Raw genomic sequence first — 14,635 nt, forward strand, 5'->3', positions numbered from 1 at the left:
AGCCCATGTCTGTCTGCCTCCTGTCATATTTTCTTCCCTTTTTTCTCTACTGGACCCCACAGAGTCACTATTTACAGATAGCTCTTTAATTAGGAAATAGACACTTCTCAGATAAATAATCTTTCACCAGCGTCATCACAAAGTCAAACTTATAGAAAAATAGAAGGATGCGTTGTTTTCTTTCCTCACGCATGAGAGAAGTGCTGAGCCACACAGGTTGGCCTTGGCAATGGCAGCTTGAGCCAGTTGTGCCACTGGCCTGGTTCTGTGTTTGGGAGGGAAGGCAGTCTGGCTCCAGCATTCCTTCTAGCCCGTGTGTGTGGGTGTGTGTTTCTTTTCAGAGTGAGGATGTGTGTTCACAATGTATGTCAGTGACATCTTGGAGTTGCATTGTTTGCTTGGAAATGTCAACTGGAATGAGTTATGAACTGGCAGGAAAACAGTGATGTTGATTGAGAAGTCCTTGAGGGACTTCTTTCAGGCTCATGAGAAGTCATTGAAGTAAAGGGTACAGAGATCTTAAAGAGGTTTTGACTGGGACAGATCAAAGTCAAACAGAGGAGGAGAGAGACCATAAGGGCAAGGAGATTTGAGACCATGTCTTATGAGGAAAGGACACAGGGACTAGGCATATTTAGACTGGAGAGAAGACACAGTTCTTCAGATGTCCAAACTCTTGTCATGGGCTGAGGCAGCTAGACACAGTAATGGTGTAATAGGAAAGCAGCTTTTAACCCTGCTCAAAGTACAGCTATCCAACTGATAAGAAGTAATGAACTCCCCATCAAGAAAAGGGATGAAACAAGCAATGTGGGGCCATTGCAGAAGGGATTCCTGACCTGGTAGCAGGTCAAACTCAGTGACTTTTGAGCTCCAAGTATCCATAATTCTATGAAAAAGGAAGAGGTAACTTATATAAACCAAGGGTCACGTGGTCTATAGTAACAACAACAACATCAGTACTGATTATCTTTTAGGTGAGCACCTATTAAGTATCAGGCACCATCATAATGATTTATGTACATTATCATATTTGGGGCTTTCAGGCCAGCATTAGAACTGACTAAATTCTAATCTGGGCCCTTCTTTAATGAAGAGGTGCTCTTGGAAGATAATTTTCCTCTCTGAATTTCATGCCACTTCTCTGTATAATACCAACCCTGTAGGATTGCCAAGAGTATGAAAAGACATGACACATCAAAGCACCCAGTACTGTGCCTGGCCTATAGTTGGCACTCAAAAAATGTTTATGCCTTCTCATTTCTGCTTAAGCAGAATTTCAATAAGCCATTCCCCATTCTTGGAGAAAGACAAGATAAATAGGGAAATGCAGGTAAGGTGAAATATGGCAAAGGATCTATTAGAAGAAATACTGGGTAATCAGAAGTCACTACAAGATGTAGCCTAGAGCAATGGTTCTTGTTTGCTTTTACCCTTTTGGAGAAAAAAAATACAGATTTCTGGGACTATTTATGGAAAATCAAGTGTAGGAAAGAGAAAGAAGTCATCTGGGGCTTAAGAAATCCTGGCTTAAGTCTTTAAGAGAGTTGCTCACTGCCCCACTCCCAGCCGCCAATACCCACTTCTCCAACCTCAGGTTCCCATGACATCCAATTCAGGACAGAGCTTTCCTGTAGGTATGCTGTGATGTGGGGCAAGCCTACTGAGATATTGATCTCCTCAGCCCTTGGGGTAGCCAGGGCCAATTGCCTACAAACATAAGCAGCCTCATTCATATGGACTAGTGCACCAGGCAGATACTTTTGCTATGATTGTTATATGTTACAAAGATAAGACGATTCAGTTAGAAAAGAAATGGTTTCATCATCAGTAATTAAAATTGTCATAGCATTGCTGAGCAAATTAAATAAATAAACCAGCCCAGGAGTACCTTGGTTAGAAAGGAATATGAAGAGGGTGACAGTGACGTAGGGACCCATGCAAAGAGGATTGCCAAGATATGAGATACTTAAACAGTGGGGCTAGCATGAACAAAGGGCATCTCGTACAGAGGACATGAGCTCATGGCTTTTCCCTAGGTATAAAATAGGTCTGACTGGAAGACCTCTAAGGCCTCTCACCTCTGACTGTACAAGGATGAACAAAAAAGCCATCCATTCCCTTTGTCTCTAGGGTGCAATGCCTCTCTGCAGAATTGTGAGCAAGCACCACATTCTCCCCTTTATACCCTGCTCTGTGTATCTGAATATCCCTTTTGTGTGTCCACCCTAAGCTGCTAAGCACAGTTCGCTCTCGCTCAATTTAGTGATCTCATAGTATGTTTTCTTTTGCAGCAACAGCGGCAGCTTGACCTCCTGACAATCACCAGCCCTGGTGAGTAGGTGCAGCCGTTCTGCTTTGGCTTTTCCCTTATTTCCCAAAGCGATGCCTGTTTGCCTATCCAAGTGCAATTCCTGCCTTCCTCCTTTGACTCCCTGGATGAACAGCAGAACTCTTAGTGCCATGAACAATGCTTCTCCCTCCATTCTCTGCCTCACAGGCATTTCCTACCCCCAACCCCCAGCTTTGTGCTGCCTCCTCTTGACTCTGCAGATGGCAGGACTGATAATCTGATGTTGCTACATATTCCAGGGCCAAATTCTCCCCAGATCGTTCAATGGACTCAAGTGTCAAGGAAATGTCTTGGTCGCATGAGAAATGAGTTTCGAAATCATGGGGAGCAGGAAAGCTGCCCGGCAGGAGGCATGGAATGGAGGAAGGATGGCTTATGAGGAAGGACTAGTCTGGAAAAGTGATTAGGTTTGGTATTCTGTGCTGAAGGTCAGAATAACTCTGGTCTCACTTTAGGGGAAATTCAAGTTCCCCAACAAAGCTGTGGCCATGGGAATTCTTCCCCCTAGGCCTGGCATCTAGCCTAGAGAGTGGTTGAGTAGTTTAGTTTTTCCAGAGAGGTATTTTATTTTGCTTTGGGAACTTGAGGCAAAACTGGCCAACAAAAGTTGCTATTCTCTCTTGGGATCCAAGAGGATGATGATGCCAGCAGGGTTAGTGAGCTTTCAAGAATGGGTGTAGTGGGTCATCTTTATCCATTCAAAATATTTAGCAATGCTGGTGAACCCCTGCTGTGCTAGACATTAACACTTTGGTTACTGGACTGGAGGGATATGGGATTGCGAGGGAGGGGCAAATGTGGTAGAGTGGTCATATGGCAGGGTTGGGGCTCTAGGAGTGGCTTAATTACTGGTAAATATGGAGGCATTTCAATATCTTGGCGTCCAATATGTCTATACCATGGTATCTCTGGCTCTCACCAAGCTTGCCATGCTGTACCTGGGTGCCAGCTGGCTCACTTACAAGGAGATTGAGAAACTGCCCTCTGCAGGCACTATCTTAGCACAAAGGCTAGTCATCTGGTCTCAGTCACTGAGGTAAAAGACAGTGACTACAAATGTAAGTTGGATCTACCCAGTTCAGGTGACCTTACCGTATTTCCATCTGATAGAGCTTTTTGAGCTTAGGACTTTAGAAGAACAGAGATTAAGTGGCTGAAAAATGTTTAATCTGCTCTATAGATGAGCTATGTTCAATGCATATATGATTAACATATAGAAATTTCAAATCATGGGCTAACATAACTAGAGTGGCTCACGTGTGTGACATGTGACCTACCAATCCCTCCCAGCAAGGTGCTGGTGAGGGAATATCTCTGTCCTTCTTTGGTTTCTGTCCATTGTAATTGTGTACTATTCTACTCCACATGTGCTAACCCAGATTGCCTGTTTCCACATTCCAGTTTCATCTTGTTACATCCTGATATGATGCAGACGTATGAATTGGAGGGGATTCTTGATATGTCTTTAGACCCTGTTTACTTTAGTTCTTTTGTGCTAGCTCTTTCTGTTCCTAATTGCTGCTGCACAAATTCAAGCAGAGTAGTAGTGACTCTGAGTGTACTCCTTTTGAAGAGCTACAGAATTGCAGAATAATAACCGCTGCCAGAGTTTGGAATGGTTTATAATTTTACCTACTTTTAGATATTATCTAAAATGTCTCCTGGGTAAAAGCTTCCCAAAAGGTATACCATGGCACACTGTGTACTGCAAGTAGGCTACCTTTGTGTGATATTATTGTGAGATTTGCACCTGTGAGATATTGATCCACTTACCTCTCAGGGGCACAGGTAGGACCTGAGCAACTGGAGCCTCCAGGGTGGTAGCCTCACTCCAGTGTACAGGACAAATATCCATATGTGCCATGACATGGAAAGGTTGGGAAGCACCATTAGACCAGGTATTATCTGGACAACTTCTATCCCATGTCAAAAGCACTTTCCTCCATTGCGACTGACCGTCCCTCACTTTTCATATCATCCCTATTCCCTATCTCCAGAAGCTGTAGCGGCAACAGCGGGCTTACTACCTCTCTGGGGCCGTCAGTGGGAGGTACTAGCTTGTCTGTACTCCTCACCACCATCCTCCACACAGAGCTTCAATCTGATGGTGCCACTCTTCATATACTAAGAGCTTTCAGAAGTGCAGGTTGGGAATTTGGAAGCCTTAATAATCTGTGTTATCTTCTTTTCTTATTTTTTTTACTGTGAATAATTTTGAATATACAGAAAAGAGTAGAGATATAATGAACAGCCGTTATTGCCCTCCCTGCCCCACCAAACATGTTGGCTTTATCATATCAATATTGAGCCATCAATGCCACAGAGTCCCCTATTTGAAAAATTTATAGATCTAGTTGAGACTTTTCTATACTCTTACTGATTGCAGCTTTCTCCCTTCACTCTACAGGTAACCACTATAATAAATTCTATTTTTTTCCGTATCTGTGTATATAAAAATAAAGTAGCTATAACTAGTATTCTTTTACAAATTCCTCTAAGTGATGCCACACTGTAAATGGCATTCTGTGACTTTTCCATTACTCATTATTATATTGTACAGATTGATTCATGTAGATACATATACTACTGGTTCATTCATTTTAACTGCTATATAGTATTCCACATATGATTGCATTGCAATTTATTTATCCTTTTTTTTGATCATAATTTAGGCTATTTTCAGTTTTTTATAATGGCAAGCAATGCTACTAAGAGTGTTTTTGTGCTTGACTCCTGTGTATAACCATGAGAATTTCTCTAGGGCATATAGTTAGGAGAGGAATTCTTGATTTTGTGCATGTTCAAATTTACTATGTAATTATGGCCAGTTGTTTTCCAAGGTAGTTGAACAAATACATGCTTCCAATGGAAAAGTGTAAGGGTTTCCATTTCCTTAAATCCTTAATACTTGGAATTGTCAGGCTTACAAAATTTTACCACTCATCATGATAAATGTGAAATGGTATCCGATTGTTTTTATAATATTTGTTTCCCTGATTACTGATGGGTTGAGTATCTTTTCAAATGTTTATTGACCACTTTGGTTTCTTCTTTGGTGAAATGACTTTTCATATTCTTTTTCCATTTTCCATTGATTTGTTGTTTCTTTTTATTGATTTATAAACCTTTATTATTCCAAATATCAATACTTTGTCACTTATATGCATTGCAAATATCTTCTCCCAGACTGGGGCTTGTGGTGTTGGGTTTTTTTTGTTTTTTTTTTTTTTTTTTGATTAATAATGTACTTTTACATGGAAGATTTTTAAAAATTTAATGGAATTAAATTTATCAACCTCTTGCTTTGCTTTTGTGACTTATGTAAGAAATCTTTCCTTCCCTGGATATCATACTCTTCTGTATTTACCTCTAAGAATTGTCAAGTTTTATTTCATACTGAGTCTTTATCTCATTTAGTAATGATCTTTTGTATAATATGACTTAGGGATTTACTTATTTTTTTTGTTTACATATGGATAACCCATTGTCTCAGCACCATACAACAACTACTGCATCCCTTCTCCCACTTATAAGCAATTACATGCCTGTCATATAGAAATTATCCTATATACAGAATCTGTTTCTGAGGTCTCTGTATTATTCCATTGGTCTACCACACTTACTCTGAATTAACTCCACACTGTCTTACTTATAATACATCTTAATTTTAATATTATCTTTATAATTAGTAGGGAGATATCCTTCTCCTTTTCTCTTTTATGGAAATCTTTTGGAAATACCGGTATCTGTTGGGTTTTTTTTTTAATAAAATCCAATAATCTATGTATTGTGACAGGTGAATTTAATCTGTTTGTATTTATTATAATTACTGATATATTTAGATAAATATCTACTACCATATTTGTGCTTTCTGTCTATCATTTATTTTCTTTTTTTTTCTCATCCTCCCTTTTTTGGTATTATGTTTTATATATCACTTGCTTTCCCCCTACCCAATCTACAGATTTGGATGCTATTGATTTTATTTCTGACTTTAACTGATTACCTTTGGATGTACATTTGATTATATATTTTCTTACAAAATCTACAGCCTTTCACAAAATTAGCCTTCATAATAAGCTGAATAAAAGATAAACTAGTTGGGGTGCCTGACTGGCTCAGTTGGTAGAGAGTGCAACTCTTGGTTTTAGGGTCGTGAGCTCGAGCCCACGTTGGCAGTAAAGATAACTCAAATAAATAAATAAACTTAAAAAAAAAAAAAAGACTAGTTGTTGTATGGTGCTGAGACAATGGGTTACCCATATGTAAACATGCTTTAACCACCTATTGAACACTGTCCTGTCACCACCTAATTATTATTATTTTAGACTTTTCAGTTAAACTGTTGCAAAAAAGAAAAACAATGAATTACTAACAGTACTGAACTAATTTACTTTTCCTACACAGCTTATAAATTTTGTGTTCTTCTTCTTATTATGTATCAAGATTTCCTGTTACCTTATTAAAGTGAATCCTTTATTTTTTTTTTTTTAGTTTACTTATCTATTTTGAGAGAGAGAGAGCACACGCACATACACAAGTAGGGAAGCTATAGAAAGAGAGGAAGGGAAAGAGAGAATCCCAATCAGGTGGAGCCTGATATGGGGCTTGAACTCAGGAACCATGAGATCATGACCTGAGCCAAAATCAGCTGCTTAACTGACTGAGCCACCCACATACCCCAAAGTGAATCCTTTAATAGCTATTTAGTGAGAGTCCACAGGCAACCCTCTTAATATATGTTTGTCCTTATTTTGACTTCTCTCTGGAATAATAGTTTGGCTAGGTATAAATTCTAGTTTGAGAAATTTCCTTTGTACTTTGAAGACTTTTAAAACTTGTTTTCTGACATGCATAGTTGCTGATGAGAAGTCTTCCATTATTTGTTTTTAAAAAAATTGTTAATGTTTATTTATTTTTGACAGAGAGAGAGAGACAGAGCATGAGCAGGGGAAGGGCAGAGAGAGAGGGAGACACAGAATCCGAAACAGGCTCCAGGCTCTGAGCTGTCAGCACAGAGCCCGCTGCGGGCTGGAACTCACAAACCGTGAGATCATGACCTGAGCGGATGGATGCCAGACGCTCAACGGACTGAGCCACCCAGGCGCCCCAATTATTTAATTGTTTTTGATAACTTATCTTTTTTGATAGATTTCAAGATTGAAAATCTTAATGTTCTGTTTTTGGTTTGGGTGGGATTTTTTTTTTTTTTTTTTTTTTTTTTTTTTTTTTTTTTGCTGTAAATAGATATGAATCATTTCTATTTACCCTACTTGGTACTCTGAGTATACTTCCACCTGAGAATCTATGTGTTTCTTTAATTCTCAGAAATTATTGGCAAAATTTCTCTTCAAATACTACTTTTCCCTTATTCCTCTAACTCTCTTCTTCAAGAACTTCTATTAGATGACTGTTGTATTTTCTCAGGTGGCCCACCGTGCCTGTTTTTCATAATTTGTTTTTCATAATTTTTATCATTTTGTCTTACCGCACTAATTCTGAGTTCCCCACAAGTAACTTGCATTTATAAATTCACTTTTTGACCATGTCTAGTCTAGACTCTTTTCCCTGTCTTTTTCAATATTTCAATGACTATATATTTTTAATTTCCAAGATTTCTAATTTTGTTCATATCCACCTGTTCTTGTTTTATTTCTGCCTATTCTGTTTCATAATTTCTTATTCTGTTTTAATGCCTTCGTTTGTTTCTCTGAACATCCTCAATATGCTTATTTTAAAATCTCTGACTGTTCTATAAAATAAGTTTCATCTGGAGTGAATTCAAGTTATAATTGTTAATTTTGTTTTGTATCATTTTTAGCATTTAATTTCTTCATGCATTTTGAAATTTTAATTTGTAAGAGCACTTTGAGGAGGAAATTTTCTGGTTTTCTCTCTCCTCATCCCCAACGCCCCACCCCCAGAACCCCTACTGTGCTCACATCTCCCTGTGTGGTGGTTTTTGTTGTTAACTCTACCCACATCTCAGTATAGGACCTGGTAAATAGTGGGGATATATCCGATCCAGTGACAAAAAGTCAGCAGAAGAGTTTGACATTGTTTCTGTTTCCTGCATCTATATTCCTCACCTCCTCTCTAGGCTTGCAGTGCAAGGAGCTATTTCCCAGAAAGTTCTACAGCAGCCTTTTTAATTTTTTCCCTAGGCTCCTTTCAAGACATGAGAGCCCCACCCTAGGGCTCTAAGCAGAAGATGTAGGGGCACCTGGGTGGGTCTGTTGGTTAAGCATCCGACTTTGGCTCAGGTCATGATCTCATGGTCTATGAGTTCAAGCTCCGTGTCAGGCTCTGTGCTGACAGCTCAGAGCCTGGAGCCTGCTTCACATTCTGTGTCTCCCTCTCTCTGCCCTTCCCCTGCTCATGCTCTGTCTATCTGTCTGTCTGTCTCTCTCTCTCTCTCTGTCTCTCAAAATAAATACTGTCACTCTCTCTGTCACTCAAAAATAAATAAACATAAAAAAAAAAAGATGTTGTTTCTGATCCTCATCTTCCAGAGTACTGTTAGTTCCTGTTGTCCCACAGGAGGCAAACTTCAGCTGCTACTTCCTGCTTCTATGTCCAGATCTCAGCATGCAAGTAGCCTCAGGACAGCTTACCTTTCACATTTCTGTACGTTTCACCAGAGAACCCAAATACATATTTTCATTTCTTTTTTCATCCAATATTACTATTTGATGAGAAAGAATGGGCTTATTGAAGCATGAATTTATTTAGCCATTTGACCCAGAAATCCAGCTATAGTTTCTTCTTTACTTTCTGGAAAGTTTATTCTCCTATAGCCTTTTCAATAAAAGGGAGGCAGTATGAAGAAGTATTTTTCTCTTATCCAAGCAAAACTCCTAACCACCAGACTGCAAAGAGAAACTATTATTTTTTGCACATGTATATACATATGTAATTTTAAAAATAAAATTCAGATGATACTATATAAACTGTTTTATTTGAATGTAGTATGAACATTTTCAATGTTATTAAATATTCTCTAAAAGGGAATTTTACCTAGTTGAAAATCATTCCATTATATTTATAATTTATAAAAACTCTATTATATGTTACGTTGTACCCAGTTATTTAATTATAAATAATACCACAGTGAACATTCTTCTATAAAGACTTTTGTATGCATCTGTAATTATTTCTCTAGGAAAAATTCCTAGAATGAGAATTACTGAGAAAGGTGTACATAGGTCACTAGTCATGACAGGCTACATTATGCTGAAGTAACAATGACACCAAAATTTCAGAAGCTAAAAAAAAAAAAAAGGCTTATTTGTCACTTTTGGTACATGTCCCTCATGGATTGGAGACAGCTCTGCTTTACATCTTCTTTTTTTTTAATCTTATTTTATTTTATTATTATTATTTCAGTAGGCTCCACACCCAATGTGGGGCTTGAACTTACGACCCTGAAGTTAAGAGTCACATGCTGTACTGACTGAGCCCACCAGGCACCCCTGCTTTACATCGTCTTTACTCTGGCACCCAGACCAAGCATTCTTTCTTTGAAACATACCTGGGTGTCTTAGTTTGGGTTCCCTAAGAAGAAAACCTTGAGACAAAGATTTCAGGGCAAGTAATTTATTTGGGACATAATCCCGGAGACCTTGGTAGCAAAGCAAGGAAGAAATACAGGGAAAGAAGGGAGAAGAAGAAGAAGGAGAAGGAGAAGGAGAAGGAGAAAGAGGAAGAAGAAGAAGAAGAAGAAGAAGAAGAAGAAGAAGAAGAAGAAGAAGAAGAAAGAGGAGGAGGAGACGGAGAAGGAGGGAGAGGAAGAGGCAGAGGGTGAGGGAGACGGAGAGGGAGAGGGAGAGGGAGAAGGAGAAGGAAGAAGAGGCAAGCTACCACTAAGGACAACTGGAACTTAATCAAACTGGAGAACCCTGGAAGTTAATGTGGAAAATAAGCCTCGAGTTATCCCTCTGGGAGGCAAAGGAGTGAGAGTGAAAGTGGGTGTGCTAATTCCCTTCCAGACTTCCAATCTGCTCAAGAAGTATGGACATAGCAGATTCCAGTGGCCAAAGAAAGCTCTCAGGATAGATTTGCACATGTTGGCAATTGGAAATTATTTAACATTATGCACAAGTAAGTGCCCAGTGAATATGTGACATTGCAGCACCTGCCACATGGGTCATCATGGCAGAGGGAAAAGGGAGAGATACAGTGAGCCATGTACTTGCTCTAAAAATATTTGGAAGGGGTCACTTCCACCCATATTTCCTTGGTCGAAGCAAGTTATATGACCACTCCTAAATTCAACAGGGTGGAGATGTATACTCTTCCCACAGGGAAGGGGACTGCAGTGCAGAGAACTAGAATATTTGGCAATGATTCCTTAATCACACCTACAGAAATATTTTTATATTCCCACTATCAAGTTAAGAGTGCTGGTCTTAGGTTTTTTAAAATAATGGCTTTACTGGGGTGCCTGGGTGGTTCAGTCGGTTAAGCCTCCAATTTCCGCTGAGGTCATGATCTTGCATTTTGTGAGTTCAAGCTCCACATCAGGCTCTGTGCTGACAGCTCAGAGCCTGGAGCCTGCTTTGGATTCTGTCTCTCTCTCTCTCTCTCTCTCTCTCTCAGCCCCTCCCCTGCTCACACTCTGCCTGTCTCTCTCTCTCTCTCTCTCTCTCTCTCTCTCAAAAATAAATAAACATCAAAAAAAGAAAATAGGGGCTCCTGGGTGGCTCAGTCGGTTAAGTGTCCGACTTCAGCTCAGGTCATGATCTCACAGTCCATGAGTTTGACCCCCGCGTTGGGCTCTGTGCTGACAGCTCAGAGCCTGGAGCCTGCTTTGGAATCTGTGTCTCCCTCTCTCTCTGCCCATCCCCTGCTCGTGCTCTGTCTCTCTGTCTCAAAAATAAATAAAAACATTTAAAAAATTAAAAAATAAAATAATAGCTTTATTGAGATGTAATTCACATGCCATAATATCCACCTTTTAAATGCATCATTTAGTGGGGTTCAGTATATTCACAGAGTTGTATAACTATTACCACTAATTCCAGAACATTATCACCACTCCAAAAAGAAACTCCATTAACAGTCACTTCCTATTTCTGCCTTCCCCCATGCTCTGGAAACCGCTAATCTACCTTCTGTCCTTATGGATATGCCTATTCTGGACATCTCATATAAGTGGAATTGTACAGTATGTGGCCTTTCTTGACTAGCTTTTCCACTTAGCATAATATTTTCAGGCCCATCCATATTGTAGTATGTATCAGTACTTCATTCCTTTTTATTGCCAAATAATATTTCTGTATGGATATATCACAATTTGTTTATCCATTCTATTTCATTTGTTTCCACTTTTTGTCTATTATGAATAATGCTGCTATGGGCATTGGTGTATAAGTTTTGTGTAAACATGTGTTTTCAGTTCTCTTGGATATAAACCTTAGAAATAGAATTGTTGGGTCATATGGTAAGTGTTAGGATATAAATTTTGAGAAACTGCCAAAATGTTTTCCAAAGTAGCTGTACCATTTTACATTCTTATCAGCAATGTAGGACACATCCAATTTCTCCACATCCTCTCTGACACTTGTTATTATCTATCTTTTTTTTGAGAGAGAGAGAGAGAGAGAGAGAGAGTGAGAGAGCATTCATGTGTGAGTGAGGGAAGGCAGAGGGGGAGAGAGAGGGAGAGGGAAAGAGAGAGAGAGAGAGAGAGAGAGAGAGAGAGAGAGAGAATCTTAAGCAGACTCCATGCCCAGAACTGAGCCCAATGTGGGGCTCGATCTCATGACCATAAGATCATGACACAGGGCTTGATCTCACGACCATGAGATCATGACCTAAGCTGAAATCAAGAGTTGGGCACTTAATCGACTGAACCACCCAATCACACCTATCTTTTGATTATAGTCATCCTCGTGGGTGTGAAGTAGTATCTCATTATAGTTTTGATTTGCATGTGCCTAATGACGAATGATGGTGAGCATATTTTCATGTGCTTTTTGGCCATTTGTATATCTTCTTGGAGAAATGTTTAGTCAAATTCTTTTTCCTTACTCATTTTTAATTAAGTTACATTTATCTTTTTATTGTTTAATTGTAAGAGTTTTAAAGTATATATTCTGAGTATAAGGTCTTTTATTAGATATATGATTTGCAAATATTTTTTCAGATGGGTTGTCTTTTCACCTGCTTGATGTTCTTTGAAACAAAAGAAGCATGTAACTATTATGAAATTCAATTTACCTATTTTTTTTTCCTTTTGTTGCTTGTACTTTTGATATATCTTGGAAAACATTGCCTAACTTAAATTCATAAAGATGTACTCTTGTGAGTTAATTTTTTTATATGATGTGAGGTAGGAGTCCAGCTTACCTCTTTTGAATGTGTTTGGTTTTCCCAGCACCATTTGTTGAAAAGACTGTTTTCCCCCTGTTGAATTACCTGGGCACTCTTGTCAAATGGTCATAGCTTTTTGATGGTATATACTAGAAGGATAGTATTAAGGGAGTATCTAAATACTGGCACTAAGTGCCAGAGCTGTGTTAAGTGCTTTACATATATTTTTCACATAATTTCCCCCACCACCCCATAAGACAAGCATTGCCTTTTCTGTTTTAAAGATGAGAAATGAAAGTGCAGCATAATTATGTGAACTGCCTGCTTGAGCACAGTTAATAAGTGATGGAATCAGGATTCAAATTCAGAACTGTCTGATTCTAAATCCTTTGCCTTTTGTGCTGCTGCTACATATAAATATCACTTCACTTGTAATATTGGTCCATGGAGTCTTCTTTCCCAGATGGGATTCATATTGACTCACTTTTCTGGGGATGAGGAAAGTCCGGAATGCCACAGTATCATAGTCATTGGGACTTTCCCACTAACTGAGCTATGTCCTGAAGAGACAATTGATTTCCTAAGACATCATAGAAACCTCCAGAAAACAAATCATGGCTAGATTTGTTTCTGATTGCAAATCTTGTAAGCTTCCTTTTTTTTTTCTTTTATAATCCTCTCTTAACCTTGTTAAAGCAATACATATGTTGAGTGGTGATAGACTGGGGTTGCTGACCATGACATGACAAGTTTGAGTTTGGTCTTTTATTAAAGTCCCCCATGACATAAACTCATCCCCTCTGGAAACTAAAGAAACAAGAGAGGCCAAATTAGCCATTGTTATGTGCCTCTGACCATCTTTAGAGCCAATAGGAGGCCTGTGGAACCCGTCCAGGGTAGCCAGGACCAGGAGTGAAGCCAAGCCAGATGACTCCTGGGCCTCACTGCCAGAAGGTTAGCAGCACCATGGATGTGCAGAGAGCGGCTAGTTCAAAAAATTCATGCACGTCGTTAAAACAACTTTAAAAGAGATTTTTAAAGAAGAAAAATAAATTACTCCTAGTCCCACAGCCTTAGCACAATACAAAACCTAATTCTATTTATACATTTTCCCTTTCAGTTCTTGTCTATATGCAGAAACATATTTACATAATTGCAATCACAGTACGTTTTTATATACATCTTTTTTCACTTAACATTATTTCATAAACAATCTTCATGTTGCTATGTAGTTTACATACTTACCATCTTTTTTATAATAACTTTCTCTATTAAAAAATTGCACATGCCCATGGTGCAAATTTTAAAAACACAGAGAAGTTATAAAGATGAAATATCAGTTATCTCCCAGAGGCAATCACTGTTTAATATTTTAACACATTTACTTCTTCGCCTTTTTTTCTATGCATGTATAATTTTGTTTTACATAGTTGAGATCATGTAGAATATAAAATTTTATCCTGACTTTTCACTTAATATTACAAGAAAAATATTTCCCCATGCCAATAATGTTATATATTTAACTTAAATTCTAGTTTCTCGATGTTATGAATAATTTATGAATCTTTGTGTATATATTTTCCCTACATTTTAGGTTATTATCTTAAGATAGATTACTAGGGTTTGAATTACTACATCCATGAGCATTTTATGAGCATTTTAAAGGCATACTTATTTTAAAAGCTCTAGTATCTTCCATCTTTTATATATAGTCTAGTTTATAAAAATCCACATCCTATTGTTGTGCATTCATGTTATTTCCAGATGTTTTCTCTTATAAATAACTCTACTACAAAACTATTTGTGGAAAAACCTTTTTACTTCTTTTATATAAGTTTTTACCTGGACATTTTAGAAGTAGAATTACTGGGCCAGAGAGCAAGAATATGTTTAAGGAATTATTGTGTCTAGTTTCCAGCTCATTTTCCAGAAAGTTTGTATCAATTTATTTTACCACCTCCATTCCCC

At 38.4% G+C, this 14,635-nt stretch overlaps 1 protein-coding gene across 8 annotated transcripts in view; it reads left to right on the plus strand.

Moving 5' to 3' along the window:
• Window positions 1-14,635, plus strand: part of LOC132670999 (BEN domain-containing protein 5) — a 1,465,258-nt gene that overhangs the window by 1,129,334 nt on the left and 321,289 nt on the right. For all 8 annotated transcript variants that reach the window (XR_009606944.2, XM_060621418.2, XM_060621420.3 and 5 more), the window contains one exon: window positions 2,295-2,334. Coding sequence is in view for 7 of the 8 variants with exons in the window: in XM_060621418.2 (XP_060477401.1) it covers window positions 2,295-2,334 (40 nt within the window). In the remaining variant the exon portion in view is untranslated. The remainder of the gene's footprint in view (window positions 1-2,294; window positions 2,335-14,635) is intronic.

The sequence above is a fragment of the Panthera onca genome, chromosome C1 (genome assembly GCF_046562875.1).
Source record: "Panthera onca isolate mPanOnc1 chromosome C1, mPanOnc1 haplotype 2, whole genome shotgun sequence".
In the NCBI taxonomy this organism is placed as follows: domain Eukaryota; kingdom Metazoa; phylum Chordata; class Mammalia; order Carnivora; family Felidae; genus Panthera; species Panthera onca.